Source organism: Candidozyma pseudohaemuli, assembly GCF_003013735.1.
Source record: "Candidozyma pseudohaemuli strain B12108 chromosome Unknown scaffold00002, whole genome shotgun sequence".
NCBI lineage: Eukaryota > Fungi > Ascomycota > Pichiomycetes > Serinales > Metschnikowiaceae > Candidozyma > Candidozyma pseudohaemuli.
The window spans coordinates 651839-674742 of NW_020194436.1; the positions used below are offsets into that span (position 1 = coordinate 651839).

Genomic DNA, 22904 nt, shown 5'->3' on the forward strand with positions numbered 1-22904 from the left:
ATTTGTATATTGGTAAAAGAATCGGATAGATTACAGAAAGTCTTTAAGGTTATCGGCGTATGGGGGTCCCTTACACTTTTGGGGCTAGACTGCCCTAATCTACACTTCATCAAGTTAACCGTATGTCTCTTTTCTATGTTTCACTTAGTCGTTTATTAGGAGCGTAACTTACAAAGACTGGATCTTCAAGGTAGGAGGCAAAGACTGCTGCAACTTCTTGGCCTTGGAGATGTCGTCAACAACCAAGGTGTACTGGTATCTCTTACCTCTGACCTTGAACTTGGTCTGCTTGAAAGCCTTACCGTTAGACTTGGTCTTCTTGTTGACCTTGACGACAGCAGACTTGATGTCAGCTCTTCTAGCCAATTCAACGAACTCCTTGATGTCCTTGATCTCTTTCTGGAAATGTTAGTACAATGATGGGATGCGAACTTTATCACTGAAGAACTCGTCGCTGGGCATAGTTGAGCCTCAAAATGTCAGCAAAACGGTCTTGCCGTTGAAAGCTTTGGACTGTTCATTCAGCATTTTCAATTATCGAAACATACAGCCATGGTTGATTATGCAAAGGTTGAGGAAGTGAAAATGTAAAACGATTTTCGAAGTAGGAAATTTTCGCATCGTGTGTACACCTGTACCTCCGTAGTAGCCCAAAATCGAGGGCTATGCCCTGAGTGAAGACACGTGACCTGTTCAACATGGTTGCAAATTGGCCTTTCAATATTTATTACTGTGGTTTAGAGAAGCTGTTTCTCGTTACCTGGCTCTCGGGTTCCTTCGAAACTTTTGTCGAATTCATTCTCGTTTCGCTGTACGAGATCAAGCGCTTCACTGCAAGAATCCATTTCCTGAAAGATTCACTTTTCATGACATTTGCGATAGTAGACTTGTCTTCACCGGTGATCTTCAGAAGAGCATGTCTCGCATGTATCCCAACATCTCTTATACCTATGGGATATGCAACATTACCTATACTCAACTTCATGTAACTCTCATTGGCCTTGACAAAGTTCTTTTGTTGGATGTAGTAGATAACCGTGGCTAGAGATAGAAGGATGCTATTCTCTAGTTTCCCGGCTCGAAGTTTGTATAGTAGCTTGACGATATCCCTCTTGACCTCTCGAAGCATGCCAACCGTGTATGGTTCGGGGGGCTCTTGTGGCATTGCCTCCCACAAAGAGATGATGTCTTTCAATGCAAGCCTCACTTGTAATTCCAATTGTCTCTTGTTTGTGTCGATATCACCGATGTTCTCCAATGTTATGACTGGAGATGCAGAACTCTCTTCATCAAGATAAGCCTTATATGCGTCATTTCGCTGTTCAGTCTTCACTAGAAGATCTAGTTTTCGAAGTTGGTCTTCTTTGCTTAATGAGGAGTCCTCTCCCTCAAAAATTTTGAGGGATTTCTCGAGCTTGTCGTCTGCTACACTCCGTAGGAATTCCTGCTCAGCTGAGACCGTTCCTTTCAGGACTTCATTTGGAGCATCTGCGACATCATCAGTATTGAGAGAATCTGGCTTTTGTTTCTTAGTGTTAGCTTTTTCCTTTGCTGCTTTTCGTTTCTTCGCAATCTCATCCGCTAATCCCATAACACTGTTGCGATGTCTGAGGAATCTGGGGAAATCGACTAGATGCTTTAGAAGATCTGTACACCACAGATCTTGAATTTGACAGCACCCCGGCCCGTCTTCCGGTTGTCTCCCGGCTCAAGCAGTAAACAGGTATAAAAATACCAGAAGGTCGAAAATTTAACCGATATTCCTTCCGAAACGATTTTCCTCGCTTAATGTAATCTAATGAAAGAAAACTTGTGCTTGGAACCATTAGACAAAACACGCCAACCACAGGTACGCTTAGATTTTCTCTCGCTTCTGGCGTCTATTCCTCTTGTTGATTCGAAATATATCGCATTTTTCTACGGGTGAAATCGAATAGAGAAGCGTGGAAAACTTAGCCAACTGCGTAGCCAATGTGAAGTATCAATCGGCGTGGTTGCTATCTCGGTAGATCCGAAACGCACATATTCCTCAGCACCAAGCAAATTTTTAAATCGAGCCTCAGGTCTTTGTTCAAGGTTGAACATTGGCCTAGCTTTTCTTTGCTCCTTTTTATTTTTTTAGTCTTATGTAGAATTATTGTTTGGCATTGCACAGGACTTAAAATCACATTACGCTCGAGGGGAAAAAAGGACACCCCAAAATCACACATAAAACTCTCGACCTTCTCAGTGCACACTACCACCAAATGGCGAATTCGGATGCTCCCCGGCTGGAGAATTCCAATGCGTCACAGAAGCAGGGGGAACTGGAAATACGAGCCCTGTTTGCTACAACAGCCAGCTCGGTGAAACCCCAGTCCTCGCCCCTCCTTTCATCGACACCACCCACGGTAGCGAAGGCGTTGATTAAGGCATACCCATATTTATTGATAGTCAATAAGTTGTTAGCGGTGGCTACTTGGACTAACGATGACTACTGGATCAATGTTGTGTTGATGTGTCTCTACGGCTTTGCGGTACTTTACTTCGAAACCCTCATAACGTGGCTGGGCCACTTGATCTTAGTGGGTGCTGTGATCATGTATGCGGTACTCAACAACCGTATCGTTGAAGAGACAAACCTCAGGCCAACTTTGGACGATGTGGTGCAAGCATTGACCACCACTTGTATCAAAGCAGACATCCTCTTGAGTCCGATCACCGCATTGGCGTTGACTCCGTACGATATCAAGCGTCTATTATTCACCACAGTGTTTTTAACGCCTTTGTACTTGGTGGCTACTTCCTTGCTCATAAAGCCTCGAACCATCTTGTTGCATGCTGGTTTGTTCCTCATATCGTACCATCTGGGCTACTCGCGCGTCACCAGGCGGTTGGTATGGAAGCTCAAGATTACCAGAGTCGTATGCTTCTACTTGACCGGCCTTGACTTCTCTCAAGCACGCAACAGCTCATTATTCGCTGCGGCATTCGCCAAGGTACAGAAATCCGCATCTTCTACTTCAACTGTTGCGGATCCATCGAAGCCTGTTCGCTTCACGTACGTCATTTATGAGAACCAGCGCCGCTGGTTAGGAATTGGCTGGACTTCCAATTTGCTCTCGTATGAGCGTGCGCCTTGGACCGATGAGTTCTTGAACGAATCTTCCTCGGTAGACTCCTTCGAATTGCCCAACCCCGACTCTTCTACCACGGTTGGCCAACAATCTTATCTCCAACACCTGACTATTGCTGGTGCCCACTGGAGATGGGTCGATAAAGCCTGGAGACTCGACATCACCAATGATGGCGCCATCACTCTACCTTCGGGCAAAAGGTCTAAAACCACTGCCAACCCCACCGCTGATGAAGGTTATCTTTATTTCGATAATGTCTGGAAGAAGCCTTCTACGGAGGATTCTTACTCGAAATACACTCGTAGACGTCGTTGGGTGAGAACCGCTGAGTTGGTTTTCAGCGACTCTGCAGATGTGACTAATAACCAGGCATCGTATGCCCTGGGTGCCGAGGAACATGCTTCTCACGAGAATAACTCCAAAAACAGAAAAAGCTTGCGCTTCGCTGAGGACTCGGAGCCATTGTCTGATGCTACTGTTGAAGCAGTTATCTCCCTGGACGGCCCTGACAAGAAGACTGATTAGTGGATGGGGTCTAGCCGATATATTTATCTATAATAAACTAAACAGATTCCTTACATAGTGTACACCATCGAAGTACCATCTTGGAACCTTGTTCTGAAGACCCTGTTTGCATTGGTGAACATACCCTCCTTCAAAGACACAATAATAAATTGTGAGCCTTTGAAACGGGTTTTGATGAGATGTCCAATGTTTTGAGTGTGAGACATATCGAGAGCGGCATCAACCTCGTCCAAAATATACATGGGAGCAGGTTTGAATTGAAGAAGAGCCATGATAAGCGAAAGAGCTATCAAAGATCTTTGACCTCCAGATAATTCTGTCAAACTCTCCTTCCAAACCTGACCTAGTTTAACCTTAACTTCTAGACCTTTCGTAACGTCGAACATGTTGACAGGGACCAACTTAGCAAATGAGCCGGGTAATAGATCAGCGAAAATGTTACCAAAATCATCCGAAACTTTCTGATATGTTGTGTTCAACGTGTCTCTTTTGTAGCCGTTCAATTTTTCGATAGTATTTTCGATCTTCGTCTTATCTCTTGTGATAGTTTTAATCATGTGCCTGAGTGATGCCTCCTTTTTCTCCACGTTATCGATTTGGCTCATGATGTTGGCATTCACCTTCTTCTTCATGCTATCAAAACGCTCTTTTAACGTTGAAAGACGCTGCACGCATTCTTTTACATTCTCGTCTTGATGTTGCTGGAGGATGTTGTTCACGACTGACTCGTCAACCAACCATTCGTTTTCTTGAAGAAGCTTATCGAGTTCGTCTCTCAAACGAGTTGTAATACCAACAGCATTTTCCAAGTCATGGTTGAGCTTCTGAATTGACAATTTAGCCCCGTTAAGTTCTTCCGTCTTCGCTGCGAGTGTATCGCTTAATTCTTTTATTTCATCATTGAAGCCAAGAAGCTTTGCTTTTTCGTCCTCTAGTTGAGCCCGTTTGATGTTCAAGGACTCCGTTATCTGCTCCATGGTATTGAGCATGTCAGAAAGTTCCCTTTCTCCCTCATCTGTAACATTACGGGACGCATTTGCAGACTCCTTGATAGCTTCCAATTCTTGCACTTGCTGCTCCATTTCAACTTCGAACTTTTGAAATTTCTCGGAGGACTTCTTGACCTCATCATTCTGAGTGTTGATTTTAGAGAGCAATTGCTTCACAGCTGCATCGAGCTCCTTCAACTTTGAGCCTTTATCGTTGTTGAAATCGTCGATGTCCTTTTGAATTGACTTGATGTTCTGCTCGAAAGTCTCACACTTTTTCTTCTCGGTGTCGATTTGAGATTTCAATTCTTTGGCGTGTGACTCGTTTTGCTCGAACTCTTTGATTATTCGGGCGGCAGGATTGTTGTCTAGCTTTTTTTGTAACAAAGTGAACTTGTGTCGACTTAACATTAACTCGCTCTGTAAAGACTTGGTTTGCTCGCCCAACTTATCAAGACGAGCGAGTTCATGCCTTACACGAGCGTGCTCAGCTTCAGTTTGCTTAAGCTTTTGAGAAACAGCGTTGTACTTTTGCATCAAAAGCAATGTGGATGAATTGTTTCTCCTTGACCCTCCTGAAAGGTTACCCTCAGGGTCGTAAACGTCACCCTCGAGCGTGATGGATCGAGCACGAATCTTTGGGTCAAAAGTGATAACCTTCGCAGTCTGGGGATCCTGACATATAAAAGTTTTGCCAAAAATGTAGGCCATTGCTTTGTATAACTCATTTTCAAAGTCGATAAGATTAAGTGAAAGCTCCACTTTTCCGGGGCATTGTTCTTTGGCATATTGCACTGTCTTGTCGGGTATTGAACTTGCCGAGATCTTGTCGAGAGGAATAATGGTGACTCTTCGTTTCAATTGGCCCTTCTCTAAGAGTGCCGAAGCTGTGTTGGCATTGTCCACAACAACGTTGTATAATCTTCCACCTGCGCATACTTGAAGTGCTAAGGCTTTGTCATGGTGGTCCTCCTCCAATTTGAAAAGCTGGACAGCCACACCCTTCACCGACTGAGGATTGAAGTCAGGATAGGGACGAGCGTATTGAAAATCAATGTTGCCAACCTCACGCCTCAAGTAACTGAGCTGGTTCTGGTAGTCAGCTATTCGTTGGCGTAAGTCCTTCTCTTGTTGTCTCAAATCTTCGTAGGCCTTCACGTCAAAACCGAAACTAGCAAGTTTGGTCTCTTTGGCCTGTATTTCTTTCTCATAGCCCTGTGTTTCTTGCAGTAAGGTTTCGTACTCTTTCTTGGCGGTTTCAAGTCTCGCCTGATCTGTTCGGCTTTTCTCATCTAGATGGCTTATTTTGAGCTTCGCTTGCTTTATTAGACCTTGGCTATGGCTCAAATCCTCTTTAGCTTTTCGGAGTTGAGACATGTAGCCACCATCCGTACCTTTGGCGGAAACACCTGTGGACAATGCAGTGAGAAGCTCTTCCTTTTTGGAATGTTCCTCCTTTAGTTTATTGAGCTCTTCCTTGCACCGGTCATTCTCATCACGAGAAGTCTTGTAGTTGTCGTTACTGTTGGCGATCAGCTCTTCAATCAAGGCAGATTGTTGTTGAAGTCTGGTGAGTTTTGCGCCCTCTTCCTTAATGTTCTCACGTAGTAAGTCACTAGATGTAGTAAGTCTCGTGAGCTTGTCTGAGAGAGCTGTCTCCTCTTCTTCAAGCTGCTCAATGGTGCCACCTTTTACAAGCTCAGATTGGCGCTGTTTTTTGACTTCTTCAAGGTCATGTGTCAAGTTATCAATCTCTCTCGTGAGACGTTCTATTAGTGAGTTGTGGTCAGCCTTGATGGATTCATGCTCAGATCGTAATGTGGAGTATCGATCGTATTTCTCGGAACAGTCCTTGTACTGACAGCAACTAACAAAACGGGATAGTCTCTCTAGATCAGTTTGCACTTGCTGAAATTCCAAGAATGTGCGCTTGTCCTTGCGGAACTTTTCAAGCTTGGGTTCCACTTCCTCAGATAGGAGACTTTTGATCTCGTTGAGTCTAGTGTCCTTCTTCATCATGGTCTTCTGTGCCTTCTCTTTTCTATCTTCGAAAGTTTTCGTGCCTGCTGCTTCCTCTATGAGAGATAATATCTCTGATGGCTTCATATTGAGGACCTTGGTGATCTTACCTTGCATAATTAAGAAATTAGGATTATTGATGTTGAGTTGGACTGACTGAAAAAGGTTAAGAACATTCTGCTGTTGCGCTTTGTGACCGTTCACCAAGTACTTCGATGTTCCTCCTAGAATGATTTGCCTGGTGACACTGATCTTTGCGTAGCCCTCGAATCCAATGGGAGACTTTTCAGTTTCAGAGTTGTCAAACACAATTGTAACACTTGCTTTGGTAACACCAGCTTGACCACGTTTATAGATAAGATCCTGCAAGTTTGAAGCTCTGACTGTGGACATGCTAGCGATACCTAAGACAAAACATATCGCGTCAAGGATGTTTGATTTACCGGAACCATTTAGCCCCGTGATGGCGTTGAATTGTGGATCCCAATTGCTGATGACGGTACGAGTTGCATACGATTTGAATCCATCTATGATCAACTCTTCAACCTTCATTTTCGGTGGGGTAGTACGTTGGCAGTACTTTTGCTAGTTATGTTGATGGTAGCCTGCAGAAACACACAAACAACGCGAGCTATGTCTTCGCAGATAACGTTCGCTTGCAGAGGTAGAGATATATACCATGAGAGAAATTTCGGAATTTTTTTACATGGACGAGTTGGGATCATCCGATCCATAAGGTTGGGTGTGTCTGGGATTTTTTGGCCCAGTCCACGATTTTTTTCTAGATTGTGTTTTCATGGCTAAATTGTGAATTGGCTGTAAACTGCGTAAGAACTCAAAAACATGCACTGAATTTCAGGACCTAAAAAGTTAATTTCGCCAAAGATTAGAATAAAGTTATGAAAACGGCTTCTTCAGGAGAGGCATTTTATATTTCTCTATTTTGAAGAACAAATTGGTAAATCTAGCCCTAAGTTTCCACTACTTAGTTAAGAGGTTCAATGACGACGGTAGTCAGGCATGTCATTTGAATTTGCTGAGACAAAGGTAGATTCCATTTAGCTGACGATTTGGCTAAATTATAAATATAGCAAACGAGAGCCTTAAAAGAAGTTGGTATTGACCATCGCTGTTTTGTCCACCATACATAATTCAATTGCACAAGCTTTCAATAACTAGAAGCCTCAAAGCAAGCTCTCTATTCTCTCTTTCAAGAGGCAATCTTTTGATTGCTGCACCCGAAAGCACGCTCACGGTGAGGATGATCAGAACTCAATCGGTTGAGACCTCGCCAGAAACATCTTGCATTACAAGCCTCACGGAGTACGTCAAAAGTTCGATTTCACACGAGATTGGTACTTGATGTGAGGCTGGGTGGCTTAAGCGACACCTCATATGTGACTGACTGGAATGTTGTATTGTTCCTACGGCATGGCTCATAACATCCCAAAAATATATCAAAAGGAAAGACTGCTTGTTGGCACCATACGAATCTTAAAACAGGTTTTCGACTATTCCGATTTTTCTTTTATCTCAAATTTGCATCATTCTTGGGAACCGTTGATGCCAGGGTTCCTTTGTTTGTGTTCGTACTGCACCGCTCCCTCGACAAGCTAAAAAAATACCACGCTCACATCGCATAGACGAACAATCTCTTGATTCAACCCAGGAACCGCAATTAAGGAGCCTTCTGAGGACGGCTTCTCATTATCTTCAAAACAATAATAATTTGGCGGCTTAAATCACCTCGCACCGGTTCAACAGGGGGATAAACACGCTTTTCATGGCACAGATAATCCAGATGTCCCCGTCAGATTCCACTAGACTGTCATTTTATGACAAGCTGTCGGGCTTACCCAGTCTTCTTCCCGCTCGGTCACTGCGAATAGATTTGTGGCTGGCATTCATAAAGCACAGAGCCAAGGCGGCCCTATTCATGGTCGGACTATGTATCTTTGCTTTGATCAACATCTTAGCGGCATCCACGGGGTCTCTATATGCTCCTGATTTCTCCAACACACCTGGAACACAATATTTTGATTTGGCAAACTATAAAGGTTCTGCTGATGGATGGCAACGAGATGAAAGAGTGCTTTTTTGTGTTCCTTTGAGAGATGCCGCAGCACACTTACCAATGTTCTTCAACCATATGAAGAACCTTAAATACGACCATAACCTCATCGACCTAGCTTTTTTGGTGAGTGATTCCAAAGATAACACCATGGGTGAATTGGAGAAACATTTGCTTGAGATCCAACGCGATCCTGATGAGAAGATGAGGTTTGGAGAAATTGAGATTTTTGAAAAGGACTTCGGCCAGATCATTGGCCAGTCTTTCAGTGATAGACATGGCTTTGCCGCCCAAGGACCACGGAGAAAGCTTATGGCCCGTGCCAGAAACTGGCTTCTATCAGTGGCATTGAAGCCGTATCATTCGCATGTTTACTGGAGAGATGCTGACGTAGAGACGGTGCCACCCACAATATTGGAGGATTTGATGCATCATGACAAGGATGTGATTGTGCCAAATGTGTGGAGACCATTACCTGACTGGTTAGGCAACCAGCAGCCTTACGATCTTAACTCATGGCAAGAGTCCGAAGGAGGTCTTCAGCTTGCGGACACACTAGATGAAGATGCATGCATTGTGGAAGGGTACCCAGAATATCAGACATGGAGACCTCATTTGGCTTACTTGAGAGATCCATATGGAGACCCCGAGGTGGAGATGGAGCTTGACGGTATCGGAGGTGTGTCCATCCTTACGAAAGCCAAGGTTTTCCGTCGTGGTGCCCACTTCCCAGCTTTCTCATTTGAAAAGCACGCTGAAACAGAAGCATTTGGCAAATTGAGCAAAAGAATGGGATTCTCGGTTGTCGGGTTACCCCACTACGTGATTTGGCATATATACGAGCCTTCGCTGGACGACTTGAAACACATGGAATGGATGGCTCTAGAGGAGAAGAGGCAGCAGGAGCAAGCTAAGATTCAGAAGGTCTACGACAAGGTCTGGGGCGAAGGGTTCCTGGACATGCAGCTGGACTGGGAGAAGGAGAAGAACGATATTCTCAAGAACACTGACGTGAACCGCAAGATCCACGTTGACTGGTCGGGCGTGGATGACTTGTTTATCGAAAAGGGCGACGATAAGCAGCTTGCCGACTTCCACCCCTAAGCCCGAGCATAAGCAGCGCCTTGAGGCAGGCCTCGCGACATTAGACAAGGGAGCTCAGCTGATCTAGAAGCCTTAAGCCAACACGAAGGGACGCCGCACGGCAGTTTATTTAAATATTGCAACGTTATGCTGCTTGATCTAGATTGCTGATCTGTGCCTGCCGCAGTGGGCAACACCCAGTTTTGGGTGGAAATGTTGCAAGGTCTAGCGGGAACAGTGTGCACACAAGCCAGGGCTAGTGAGCAGTGCCCTGCCAGTATGGGATCGTGGGAGCGACAAAAGCCTTCTCGATTAGGAATTATCTCAAAAAAGGCCCTCGATCCTCCGGCTCACCTGAACCATCAACTTGCACCACACTCAACAACACACCCACCCCATTCTTTCCTTTACAAAGCAAGTACATACATTAGCACAATAGGCATGCCCGACTCGACATACCCAGACACTCAAGTCTGCAAAAAATGTAGCCTCTACATATCTGAGGGACACGCGTACGAGTTGGGTGACGACCGTTGGCACATACATTGCTTCAAATGTTCCAAGTGTGATAATTCTTTGGGCTGCAACTCCAACTTCCTCATATTGGGCGACGGCAACTTGATCTGTCTGTCTTGCTCCTACAACTGCAAACAATGTGGGAAGAAAATCGATGATTTGGCCATATTAACCGGAGATCAGGCCTACTGTTCTTCATGCTTCAAATGTCGAGTCTGCAAGCTGAAGATTGAGGACTTGCGTTATGCCCGGACGTCCAAGGGTCTCTTTTGCATGTCGTGTCATGAGAAATTGATTGCCAAAAAGCGAAAGTACGACATGAAGCGGAAGCAAATGGCCCACTTGGAGCTGCTGCTGAAACCACATCCGGGACTGCCAAGCAGTGCCGATAGTCCGCTGCTCTCAACTAGTCATGGGAACTTTCTGGACATTTACCTCAACTACCATAATTCCTCGCTGGCGTCGGTATTCAAGGATAAAGCACTTCCCAACCCCAATGCACCCAGGTCGACACCGCAAAGACAAACTGACCAAGCTAGCAAAGATGGAATCGAGGAAGTGAATGATTCAGATGATGAGCTCAATATTCGGAGAGCGGCCAGGAACCCTGACCTGGGGAAGACACACTCCCAAGACAACATCCTCGAGCTCATTGAATCTTTCAGTGGACCAAACACACCATTGACGGAGGACACCGAATTACACAAAGCACCCCCCGAAACCAAACAGCCCACAATTTCTACTCCGGTCGAATCGAACGAACTACGCGCTCTGCCTCAGAACGATACCCTGAACTACGCAACGCCTCGGACAGAAACTCTCCCTTCGTCGCAGCTCAGTCTTGGATCTGCGCCCCGTCTCGAGCCGGCGCTGAAGTCTCCACAGAAGGAGTTGTTATTGTTGTCGCCGTCTCAGTACAATGATAAAAAGTTCCATAATACCACCGGCCCTTCTCTGGAGAATCTAGGAGTGAATACCGAGGAAATCACGAGGCGCTCTGCTGCATCATCTCCGATGGCTAGAGTGAACAGACAAGCAAGGGTAGTGGAGACAAATGACGACATCGTCGCATCCGACATTGGCCTGCTGTACAATGCATTTGAAAGTTCCATTAACACTACTCCGAAAAAGTCGAACACAAACGTGCTGAATAAGGCAATGGCATCTCCGCCGCCTCGTTCTGCTTTACCGAATGTTCCTGCCACTCCTAAACGCCAAGGTCCCCCCACAGACCCGTTTGAGCCTCGTGGCTTGGGACTTGAGAATGTTGAGCTTCTGAAGCCAAATAGAGTCGTACAGCCTGCTACTCCAGCTGTTACGAACTTGGAGGAATCAATCGATGAAAAAGAGAACACAGACAGCACTCCACAATCATTTGGCAGGCGGAATACATTCAAGGGCCCCAAGAACTTTTTGAAACACAAGCGTTCCACCTCAAGTGGGCTGGGCAGTGGGAAGTTTGGAGGCCTTTTCAAAAGCAAGGACGATCAGTCCCCTGGTCACGCACGTCATGTATCCGATGGCTCTATAAACCATCACCTGGCCTTCACAACACCGCCGTTACCATTAAGCTCACCAATGAAGTACGGTGTATTTGGAAATGGTCACAACCGTTCGAGCTCCGACACTCACTACGTGGGAGCCGGAGACCTCCAGGGGGAGCGTCAAAGACTTGACACAGAGATGCGTCAGTTGAGAATGGAGATCAATCTGTTGGAAGGTCGGAAATCTACAGTTTTGTCCGAGATCGTCAAACTTGGATCGGAGAAAAATAAACTCAACGATTCGATCGCAGCCTTGAAGCACAAGGTGACGGAGGAGACAGAACATCATGAACTGATCTTACAAAATATACACGATCTCGTGGCCGAGAAGAGAAGATTAGTGGAGGAGAATCAGCAGTTGAAGGATGCAAACTCTCGATTGAAGCGTGAGAGCAAACGTCATGTGGAATCTCCGGAGGTAAACGCAACTCCACTGCATTCTACTGATCACAATGATGGTTCTTCATCATCCTTACCATATGAGGGACACACCGAAGATCCAGTTGAGACCCAAAAGGCCACAAGACTACGCTTCTGGAGGAAGCCAAAGGTTCATGTGGCTGCCACAAATTCTTCTGCAGCCCAAAGCCTGCCTCAAACTCAACAAGGTACTCCAATGCAGAAGAGCTCCTCATCAAATTCTCCTGCGCAACATTCCAATGGGAGTGAAACAAACCTGCATTATAAGTTGAGTCAGTCTTACTCTTCCAATGCTATACAACACCCAAGTCAGTTCCTCAATCCCAATAATAACGCCCAGCTGCAGCAAAATCAACAGCAGCCTCAGCAGCAAGAGTCGGGTCCTCGAAAGGCGTTCAACTCTTTTATGAGTAGATCACGTTCTACCAACATTCTTGACTCTTTCGTGGGGCAACCCCAGAACAAATCAGACGACAGTGGAGACGTTCCATTGCTCTCCAGCACGATCCAGAAGCGGGCGAAGTACGAGGACGAGGCTGTACCTTTGATAATTACTAAGTGTATCGAGGAAGTTGAGAAGAGAGGATTGGATATGGAGGGGATCTATCGAATCTCAGGAGGAAACTCTGCCATCACGGCCATCTTGAATGCATTCCTGTCACTTCCTGCGAACCCAAAGGGCGATAAAAAGCATATGAATAAGTTGGCAGAGGTTATGGAAGGTGACATTCACGCTGTTACAAGTGCATTAAAGCGATACTTGAGAAAGCTTCCCGAGCCTTTGATACCTTTTGCATGTTATGACGATTTTGTGAAGATTTGCAAAAATGATAATGATACACAGACGAGATGCGACGAACTTGTGGACAAGGTCGTGAACAAGTTACCAGCAGCCAACAGGCACACTTTATACTTACTCTCCAAGCACTTGGATTTGGTTGGTTATTACAACAATGTGAACCGAATGACCATGAAGAACCTTTCAGTGGTGCTTGCGCCCACAATAGCATGGGACCCCACAGGAGAAAGAGAGATGACAGATATGGGTCCTCGAAACGATACAACCGAGTTGCTTTTGCTGAACTTCTCGAAGGTATTTGCCAACTACGAGGTTTGATCGGAATTATCATGCACGCATTATAGAAGAACCATTGAGTCTTCTTGATATATACAATAAATTAATGGATGTCTTTGATATTTGGATTCGAGTACATCTCGTAGCGACGGTGACCAACTCGAAGTAGATGCTCTATGACTGAGAAAGACTTCTTCGGGAGCTTGCGGTGCTTACCAAATTCCTCACGAACATACAACCGCCAATGCTCCTGGTTTTCCACAGGCTTTGTCCTCACAGCCCTCATGCAAGATCTGTAAAGCTTGAGAACTTCTCTTTGTAGTCCGGATAGTCTGGCCATGATAGTTCAGGAGAAGCTGAAGGTTGCATTCTCGAGAAGAGTCGAGTACTTAAAGGTGTGATCTGGATCATGTGACATCCTTCCGCGTGAATCCGGGGTATCCACCTCTGAGTGAGACATCCAAAAGGTTATTCTTTAACCTCGTGGAATGAGACATATTGGAAAAAACAAAAAAAAAAATTGCTTCATTTTTGAGGGCTCAAAAATTTACTAGAGCGGAACGTTTTGCATTTGTTTTGAAGCAGTGGTAACGCTCTTGTCATCGGTGAGACAGATATAGTATATAAATCAAACTCATGCTTTGTAGCGATACTCGAGATCTTGCTGACTACAAAAAATCTCAAAACACAAAAAGAGATTCTTCGCTGTGGTTTGAGCCTTAAACCAAGGCCCGGCACTTTTTTGTCCATTCAAAGTCCCTCAATTGTAAACCTAGCTTCCATTGTAGTTGCGAAAGCATACGGACCTATAAAACAGCATTTATCATGTACGCAGGATCTACTCGGAGTTTGTTCCATACTCCGAGTAGTCCCAATGCGGAAGCTCCCGCCAGGACCCTACAAATTCAATCCCAACCTTAGTAAATTACCTATTTATGACCTATTACCCAACAATCTTACATGGTACCAGTGAAGTCAGTCTCACCTTCTCTGTGACAAGCGTTTTCAGCAACACCGCAGTTACACAGGCTCTTCAATCTCTTGCCACAAGCACAAGCAGATTCAGTAGGGGGGACGGCGTTCTCGACAGGGGCCTTCTCACAGTTGCAGTGAAGGGCAGCCTGCTTACCGCAGGAGCAAGTAGATCTCTTAGCGCAAACACATTCAGCAGCAGCACAAGCCATTTTGTTTAAAGATGATTTTTTGATTTATGAGTTGAATCGATGGCTTCGGGCCCGCTTTAAGTAGTTTTTTTTCTATTTGCAACCAACTCCGCAGGATCTGCATATAAGTAGGTGACCTGATTTCTGAGGGCCCTGATCACGTGTAGAAATTGAAGGCAGCCAATGAGCGCACAGAGAATAGTCAGCTTACAAAGACTTCTGCTGCACCTTGTCAGCCTGACAGATATGCTTATCATGCAGCTGTCTGATTAGGAATATGACAAACAACTGACTTGCGATTGGCTATTTATTTTACCTCATTGACACCAAAAATAAATACCAGCATGGCTCAGCAGGGCTAAAAGTGGAATGAAGCAGTAGAATGGAGTGGGGAGATGTCGCCGTTACGCTCTCTCCGGAATTTCGTATGATGTAATAGGAGCTACACTTGTTAGAAATTGACATGATGTTCATTACTTCTGGGCATTACTAAAGGCATTAGGTGGATTTTCTGAGTGTCCGAGTGAGAGCCTTCCATCGCTCACCGAGGATTGAGCCAAGCTCTGAGCTATTCACCGTACTATCGTTGGTTTGATCAATGCTTCTCAGCAAATTTTGTGTAACGTTGGCGGTGTTAATAGGTGCATTCTCTTCAGCCTCGTTTTCTTGTTGTTCTTTTCCCGGAGAAGGCTGTAAGACGTCCTCGAAGATTTGAGATACTGATTTTGACTTTTGTTCTCCGCTATCAACCTCCTCCTGGTCTGCAGCTTCCTGATCTGCAGCCTGCTGCTCACTTTGGCCCCTGATAGTGTTGTAGACAATGGAATGGCTCCTGCTATTGTTATTTGTATCATCTTTATAATTGGCATCAAGAAAAACGTTCTCAGATTCATCACCCTCGGTTCTTCTTCGTTTAGACAGACTTTCTTCTCTTTGTGCGGGAGAATGATTCACGGAAGCCCCTACCAGGATTGTTTGGAGTTGAGGAAGAGGCACCTGATCGCTGTCATCTCCTGGATTAATTGAAGTCATTCTTGGAACAGGTAAGACCTGATCCAGATCTTCATTTCCTCTCTGTAATGAGGGAATATTTTTCATAGGCGACCGACCGACTCCAGCGCCTGATCCGAAAGTTGGTGTTCGTGGGAACCTCTGACGACCTTTTGGTGTCACCTCTGCCGGCAGCAAAAGTCTGACAGCAGGGTTGGGGACTGGATCCGAATGGTTCGTTTTAGAGACCCCTGAGCTCGACGGGAGATGGTGATTCACGTCACTTGTGAGTTTTGGAGGTTCGGGAAGGGTAGGGGACGAATTGAGAAAGTTTTGAAGCATGGACAGTCTTCTAGGATCAGTAGCATCATAGCGACCAGAACCACGCTTTCGAGGCGATATCAGCACACGAGGGTATCTTGTAGCAGATCTTTGAGGGGACGTGCTGGGCTGGAGCAGATGCCTCGATTTGAGCTGTGGAGTGGAAGCTTCCATTTGGAAGTCTGAAGTCAAGGTCGAGTTTTGTTGCAGATCTAGTTCGTTAAGCACGTCCTTCTTCCCCGAAGTACCTTCAGTCTGTTGAAATTCAGTCTGCGCAGTATCTCCATCCACCTTGGACTCCTCGGGGCAGACCTTAGTTTCTGAAGCTTCTTCGACGAAACGTTTCCAGAATGAGACATTGCTCCACACATTGCTCAGAGCTGAGTGGTATCTAGTCAAAACAGGAAGAATCTTGTCCGTGATTACAGCATTGGCCTGGGAGAGATTCCTGTCGATCTCCTGAAGAACTAATGTGGTTTCTTGTTCTAGGCGCTCCAACTCGATATGGGCTGAAACGCCACTCCCCTTTTCCCTTTTGGCGGAGTTGACGTGGACTGTGGACTTCCTTCTCGATTCCATCGTCTTGGGCTCTATTATATTATTGTTTTGATGTGTTGATGTTGAAGCGCGTGTGGTGTACCATACAACGCGGAGGTAGATTGCATCCTCCGTGCGAAGGCTACATGAGACATCGATTAGATCCATCGGCTGGATCAAGTCAATGATCTTGAAATTCTCTTGAATTGCAGAAAATTCAGGTCAAAATATTGGAATTCATGAAGTCCAGATAATCGATTATTCATAATCACCGCCAATAATTTCGGGTAGATCGGGTTGGTTGAGAACTGACTTGATCTAGGTGATACTGGAATCTACATTTCGGGCCAGTGTATATCTGAAATGGACCTGAAGAATTCTCGAGCTTGCAATGACTCGTTTGCCAACCAGTATAGAAGGCCTCGTTGATCAACGTGCCGTATCTACAGCAGTGTCGCACATTTTGCAACCGTCACCACTACCACCAAACTCGCCATACACAACGATTTTTATTATTAACAAACTGGCATCTCCGCCTGCTTTACCAAAACCATTTACACTACTTTCCTTTTAAAAATTGAAGAACCTGACTGAAATCGCTAGACATGCCCAAATCATCACCGCTCGCACCCAGACCTCCAATGTGCGCATGCTTCCGATTACCGCTTTCAACTTCAGCTTCTCCATCGACTTTGAGGAATGGGCAATATCATGTCGGTTTCCTTCGCCCCTGAATGCACGGATGCAAAGACAAAGTACGATGACTGCTTCAACAAGTGGTACACGGAAAAGTTTTTGCAGGGGAAGTCGCTTCACAACGAATGTACCGAGCTCTGGGATGAGTACATCACTTGTGTGAACACTGCTTTGGCAAAGCATAAAATAAAGCCAATGTTGGACAAGGCTCGCGAGGATCAGCCTTTTGGCGAGGACTTACTGAAAAAGGACAAATAAGGCTTGTAAATAGATACGGGGCGCATGCCTCAGTGGTGACGAGATAAGAGTTATAATAAAAGGAACGCTGCCAATTTTTGTAGCTATGAAACTTTTGCAGAGATGCTTGTCCATTTTGTCTTACTATTGACAGCTGTTTTAGCTTTTCCACTCAACGTGACTTCTTTTGGTTCCGCCTCTCACGGTATCACCTCCAACTACGACTTTGAAGAGCTTCATAAGTATGCACATCTCTCAGCGGTGGCCTACTGCCTTCAAAAGGGACTCCACACTGGAAAGTTGGGTGATCAAGAAGATGCTTGCCCCTCACATTCATGCACGTATCCCAGTGTTAGGAACATGAAGGTTTACAAGGTGTTCAATTTCACCGATTGGTTGGTTGTCGGTTCTGGATTCATTGCGATCGAGCGGGAGACCAAGCGAATTTATGTCGTGTTTCGTGGAACGTCGTCGACCCAGGACTGGATCAGTAACTTCGAGTTCTTGCACTCTCGTTACGAACCGTTGGTACACATGCGTGGTGACTTTGACTTAGAGTCTGAGGAAATTTGTGAAGGTTGCACAATACACAAGGGATTCAACACTTTTATCAAGACCAACGGCGAGGACATCGTGCGTGAGGTTGTCAAATTGAAGAAGAAACTTCCTGACTACTCTATTGTGGTCACTGGTCATTCACTTGGTGCTGCTCTTGCAACCCTCTCCGGCGTAGAGTTCAGGCTTTTAGGATTCGAGACTTTAGTTGTCACCTTAGGTGGGCCCAAGGTGGGTAACTCGCAATTTGTCGATTTTGTCGATAACCTTTTTGACACTGACTATGTTGAAGAGCATATCAACAAGTACCATTCTTTCGACACCCTTTCAAGCGGCCTCATTAGAGCAACACATAAGCATGATCTTATTCCGATGCTTCCGCCGACCTCTCACTATAAGCAGTGTGGTTATCAATACTATCTTAGTGCAAAGGGTCCTCACCAGTCTCCAGAGACTATGATCAGAAGAGGCACGGACTATGTGGAAGATGATCAACTACTTGACTACCAGTCAATGTTGCCAAGCTCTTTTAGCCGAGGTGAACACGTCAACTATTTCTTCAAGATCACCGGTTGTCAAGACCTTTAGTCAGACTCTGATATGTGAAGCATTTCGCTCACCGTGGGTACCTTCAACCTCGCCTTGCTAAGCTTCTCTCCCTCTTTGAGCTCGTACTCATTTAATTTCGTCCATCCCTCCCATGTAACTGCATGGCGAGGAATATCGACCTCACCATCTTCTTTAGAGGGTTTGTTGAACACACCATTGCTTAGATCCTCCAATATATTGTTAGCTGTATCGAATGACTCCATCATTGTAGTTGCAATCACACCCTTGGGTCCGCTTTTGATCCATCCTGAAGTATACCAACCCTTATCATAGCTGTAGTTGTGTTCCAAATCCTCATTGAGATTTTTCTCGAGCATAAGCCTACCATGCTTATGTACTAGACAGTTTTTGCCACTGTCGAATGCCAATCCAACTTCCTCGAAGCCGTCAAGTGGAGAACCTTTGTAGCCGATCGATAAAATCACCAATTCGTTGGGTATGGTAACATATTGTCCTGTACCTTTTACGCTAACTCTCTTAGTAAGCTTGTCTTCCACCAACTCATTAACCTCGAATTTTGTCTCTTTGAGCAAAGATGGGTCATTTTCGTCAACCACAAATTCCTTTGGACTCTTGAGAAATTCGAGGGCCCACTTTTTATGAGAGGGCTTGGGATCAGCAGCAGCCTCATCGGAAGCTTTCTCAAGAATACCAAACTTGCGCTTGTCAACTCTCAGTAACAGTTTAGCATTTGGCTTGATGTCATTCATGATATTTGAGTCAATTGGAACTAGCTGCACATTCAGATGCTTCTTCAATTCAACAAGTTCCCTGATCTCCTTGTTTGTAAAAGCGGACTCAAGAAGACCTCTTCTGGCGACGATGTTGACTCTCTCCACAGCACTCTTCTTGAGCAACTCAGTAGCCTCAAGACTTATATCGGTCGGAGACCAATGCTTTCCTGGATCCGCGAGAAGGACCCTGGCAACATCAATTGCAACATTACCATTTCCTATAATGGTCACATTCTTTATTTTTTCTAACGGAGGTGGAACATTGGTCTCACTATTTGCACTGTCTGGATGACTGTTGTACCAATTGACAAATTGACGAGCCAGGATCACCGCAGGCGAGTCGGCCCCGGGGATGTTAAGCCTGTTATCTGAGCTGGTGCATCCATATGACAAAACAATGGAGTGATAAACTTCCAGTAGACCTTTTAGCGGAATATCCTTGCCGACATTCACATTGCCAAAGAACCTCACCTTATCCCCATGATCTCTGAAGATATTGTCCATATACTCCTCACAGTTCTTTACTTCTGGGTGGTCAGGTGCAACGCCATAGCGACTTAAGCCATGAGGGGTCGGAAGTCTGTCAAAGAAATCGATTTTGATGGGAAGGTCATTAGACTTATTAAGCAAATGATGAGCGGTGTAAAACCCAGCGGGCCCAGTTCCAACAATAGCAACTCTAAACTGATTATGCTGCCTGGATATGCTGAAACATCGTACCCCGAAATTGACAGCCAGTAGTTTGAATAGGCTGCGCGAGATCATAGTAATGGGTGGAGGTCTAGTAGTCAGAGGAGGTTTTCAATTTACTATCGCGCATTTTGCACCCAATGAATAAACTGACCTTGGAATTACAGCTAGGGCCACACGATAATCTCATGTTTAAATAGCTCAGGTAGAAACTTTTATTGATAAATTTATTGAACACTAATTTTTGTTCGCTATAAACGACTCAATGACGAGTTAAAAGCTCTAAATCCCTGGAGATTGGTTTAATCGCATTTTTAAGCAACAAAACATATTTAAAAAGAGATAAAAAATCGAATCAAAGATCAAACTATTTCGATATTTGAGATAATAGTTTGTTGATAAGGAACTTATTTTACCGGTGCTTTCACATTTCCAGATCGTCCGAGATAGTTTAGTGGCTAGAATTACCGCTTGTCGCGTGGTAGACCGGGGTTCAATTCCCCGTCTCGGAGCTTTTCTATGCGCAAGTGGTTTAGTGGTAAAATCCAACGTTGCCATCGTTGGGCCCCCGGTTCGATTCCGGGCTTGCGCATTTCTTTTTGTATTTTTGATGTTCTTGTTGATGCTACTCTCTTTTTGCTGTACTAAAACTGTAAGCTGATTGAGGGGTGCCGTCGTTTCTTCTCGTCTAACGGGTACTCGTCAATGCATGCACTGTGTGACCTCACATCGCAATAAATTACCGTCAATTTTCTATTTTTAAGCAATTTTACCCACCTGACTCACAAAAGCTACTATTAAAAGTTGTCCCTTACTGCGGCTACGACGGTGCTGCTTGCAAATCTGACGAAGGCACGTTTTGTGCAGTACATGCATATGCCTTCCTAATGAGGTTTTCGCAGCCAGCCATACTGATCCCATCTTTCACCCTTGATGAATTCTGATCCTCAAACCAACTACCTTTGATCCCAGTCACTACTTCCAAAACTACTCGCTCATGATAGTATCTACCCCTCAGTGGCCGGATCCGGACACGATCCAATCGGTTCGGTCAAGGGCATCAGAACTATCCCGACAGTTCTCCTACGGCAGCACAGCATCTCATATTAGCACCCCTGGAAGAACTCCATTGCTCAAAGAACCCCAAGATACAACACATAAGAGACAACAAAGCAATCCCTTCAGTGTTCTATATGACCCGAACTCGCCTCATAGACAGCACCCATCTCCAACTAAATCCCCAGCATACATTGATATCGAAAATGGTATCCATAACGGAAGATCACCTGTCGATGCATTCACATCTTCCCATAACAGACACCCAACAGTGACCCTAATAGATGACTCTGAGCTTCGGCGGGGTAACTCTGTGATCTCGAGGCTGGCCTCCATGAGACATAGACATGGAATCAGGAAGAGGACCAAGATGGTTAGAAGAGAAGACCTACCCGAAGGTCTAATAGTCGATGAGCTGACAACTTCAGGCGGAGAATCAAAAGGACGGAAGAAGAAGCAACCGAAGTTATCTTTTTTGTTTCCAGTACGCAGAAGAAGGTCCTTCAACTACTATCCAATTAAGACGGCACCCAAATTTTCATCTGAGGACGAGTTTGAAAACTTTCTCAACACACACGGCGGAGAAGTCATGAGAGAAATTCTACCGCAGTCCATGGCTGCCTACCAGTTCACGAACATCATTAGTCTTATTCCCACGATCAACATTTATCCACAATTGATGCATATGCCCCCTCAACAACCCATCTTCCGGGACAGTGAGCAGCAAAAAAGTGAAATTTTGGCTTCGGAGAAATCGCCGCTTCCACAAGAGAGATCCCTAGCACCCCCTAGGATTCAGAGACCACAGCAACTCACTTATAGCGATAATGTTCAGTACAAGGAGAGAGTATTCAGGGATTATAGACAGGCAGCGTTTGAAACAAAAAGCAGCATTCCACCAAAGCTTCATGTTTTGTTTCCCCTTGAGGCACAAAGCTTCACCAGCAAGGAGAAAGAACAGCTCGAGACCAGACTTCTTTTTGAGATCCTTATGAGAAGAACAATCGCAGCAAAAATCGACTTCAGGCTTAAGCAGCAGGGCTTCCATAAGAAAGAGAGAAAACCAAAAGAGAAGCCTAGCCAGAATTTCCTGTCTTCCTCTTCCTCGGGTCCCTCCGATCGCCCGGACAAGCACGTCGGTAAGAGAAGCCGTCGTGAGCCTAGGACCCCACGAAACACGAAACCTGCTAAAGAGTCAGATAACCAAAATGCCTCGCTTCTTTCTGATCCACTTCCATCTCCACAAATCAGCTTCAATGCTAACATGTTTGATCCAGTGTACAACAATTCGCCCGTGAGTATCGGGGATTGGAAACAAAGATATATATCTTCGCTCGATAAGTCGCCTGGTAGAGGATCAGGCAACTCACATTTGGTAACCAACGGCAACGGACATCGCAAGACACCATCCCAAACATACGTTTACAACTTTGATAATGTTGACCTTGTCTCTAAAAGAGAGCGCTCAACGCCCAACTTATCGAATGTTGCACTTTATTCAATGCAACCGGTAACAAGATCAGAAGCAACATTCACATCATCCGAGGAAAATTCTGCAGAGCCCATGTTACCGAATGCCTACTCACATAGAACTTCGGACTCGACAGCTGAGACTAAGAGTAATTCTCGTGGGTCTGCCTCAACTGATCAGTGTCCAAATCAGGAGAAACGAACATCGGAATCTACAACCAACACCTCAGTTCTTCAGAGTTTGGAGGACCTCTCCGAATCCGTTTTCCACTACTTGCGATCCGAAGGCGCCATGGTACACCACAGGTATTCACTCGATGTGGCCCTGGGTGTCAACCCTGAGTCGTTGTATAACTCGCCGGATCCTTCCAAAGCTTCTACAAACCCATTCTCCCCCAAATCTCCCCGTCCAAACAGAAGATCACCGCCTCATAATGTCCCAACGACGCCATCGGCGATCGGTGAAAACAATTAGGGTCTTCATATCT

The 22904-nt window shown here is 45.3% G+C and overlaps 10 protein-coding genes and 2 non-coding genes across 12 annotated transcripts; 7 read left to right on the top strand and 5 right to left on the bottom strand.

The window, feature by feature from the left end:
- Nucleotides 1-727: 727 nt before the first annotated feature.
- C7M61_001657 (mRNA splicing protein) lies at nt 728-1591 on the bottom strand (the record flags this gene model as incomplete). Its single annotated transcript, XM_024857058.1, has 1 exon — nt 728-1591. The coding sequence occupies one exon, from the start codon at nt 1589-1591 to the stop codon at nt 728-730; it is 864 nt and encodes a 287-aa protein (XP_024714938.1).
- Nucleotides 1592-2246: 655 nt separating this feature from the next.
- C7M61_001658 (peroxisome biogenesis protein) lies at nt 2247-3641 on the top strand (the record flags this gene model as incomplete). Its single annotated transcript, XM_024857059.1, has 1 exon — nt 2247-3641. One exon carries the CDS (start codon nt 2247-2249, stop codon nt 3639-3641), a length of 1395 nt encoding a protein of 464 aa, XP_024714939.1.
- A 50-nt stretch (nt 3642-3691) lies between these two features.
- Nucleotides 3692-7201, bottom strand: SMC2 (condensin subunit; the record flags this gene model as incomplete). The annotated part of the gene is made up of 1 exon (XM_024857060.1): nt 3692-7201. One exon carries the CDS (start codon nt 7199-7201, stop codon nt 3692-3694), a length of 3510 nt encoding a protein of 1169 aa, XP_024714940.1.
- A 1384-nt stretch (nt 7202-8585) lies between these two features.
- Nucleotides 8586-9824, top strand: ANP1 (Anp1p; the record flags this gene model as incomplete). Its single annotated transcript, XM_024857061.1, has 1 exon — nt 8586-9824. The coding sequence occupies one exon, from the start codon at nt 8586-8588 to the stop codon at nt 9822-9824; it is 1239 nt and encodes a 412-aa protein (XP_024714941.1).
- A 420-nt stretch (nt 9825-10244) lies between these two features.
- Nucleotides 10245-13400, top strand: RGA2 (Rga2p; the record flags this gene model as incomplete). Its single annotated transcript, XM_024857062.1, has 1 exon — nt 10245-13400. The coding sequence occupies one exon, from the start codon at nt 10245-10247 to the stop codon at nt 13398-13400; it is 3156 nt and encodes a 1051-aa protein (XP_024714942.1).
- Nucleotides 13401-13461: 61 nt separating this feature from the next.
- C7M61_001662 (succinate dehydrogenase assembly factor 1) lies at nt 13462-14542 on the bottom strand (the record flags this gene model as incomplete). Its single annotated transcript, XM_024857063.1, has 2 exons — nt 13462-13672; nt 14319-14542. 2 exons carry the CDS (start codon nt 14540-14542, stop codon nt 13462-13464), a joined length of 435 nt encoding a protein of 144 aa, XP_024714943.1.
- A 477-nt stretch (nt 14543-15019) lies between these two features.
- Nucleotides 15020-16411, bottom strand: ASK1 (Ask1p; the record flags this gene model as incomplete). Its single annotated transcript, XM_024857064.1, has 1 exon — nt 15020-16411. The coding sequence occupies one exon, from the start codon at nt 16409-16411 to the stop codon at nt 15020-15022; it is 1392 nt and encodes a 463-aa protein (XP_024714944.1).
- Nucleotides 16412-17080: 669 nt separating this feature from the next.
- C7M61_001664 (uncharacterized protein) lies at nt 17081-18399 on the top strand (the record flags this gene model as incomplete). The annotated part of the gene is made up of 3 exons (XM_024857065.1): nt 17081-17222; nt 17457-18372; nt 18396-18399. 3 exons carry the CDS (start codon nt 17081-17083, stop codon nt 18397-18399), a joined length of 1062 nt encoding a protein of 353 aa, XP_024714945.1.
- Nucleotides 18400-18441: 42 nt separating this feature from the next.
- ARH2 (NADPH-adrenodoxin reductase) lies at nt 18442-19704 on the bottom strand (the record flags this gene model as incomplete). Its single annotated transcript, XM_024857066.1, has 1 exon — nt 18442-19704. One exon carries the CDS (start codon nt 19702-19704, stop codon nt 18442-18444), a length of 1263 nt encoding a protein of 420 aa, XP_024714946.1.
- Nucleotides 19705-20330: 626 nt separating this feature from the next.
- On the top strand, nt 20331-20402 carry C7M61_001666. Its single transcript has one exon. It is a non-coding gene; the product is annotated as a tRNA-Asp (tRNA).
- Nucleotides 20403-20411: 9 nt separating this feature from the next.
- On the top strand, nt 20412-20482 carry C7M61_001667. The gene has a single exon. It is a non-coding gene; the product is annotated as a tRNA-Gly (tRNA).
- Nucleotides 20483-20887: 405 nt separating this feature from the next.
- Nucleotides 20888-22891, top strand: C7M61_001668 (uncharacterized protein; the record flags this gene model as incomplete). Its single annotated transcript, XM_024857067.1, has 1 exon — nt 20888-22891. The coding sequence occupies one exon, from the start codon at nt 20888-20890 to the stop codon at nt 22889-22891; it is 2004 nt and encodes a 667-aa protein (XP_024714947.1).
- Between the last annotated feature and the right edge of the window lie 13 nt (nt 22892-22904).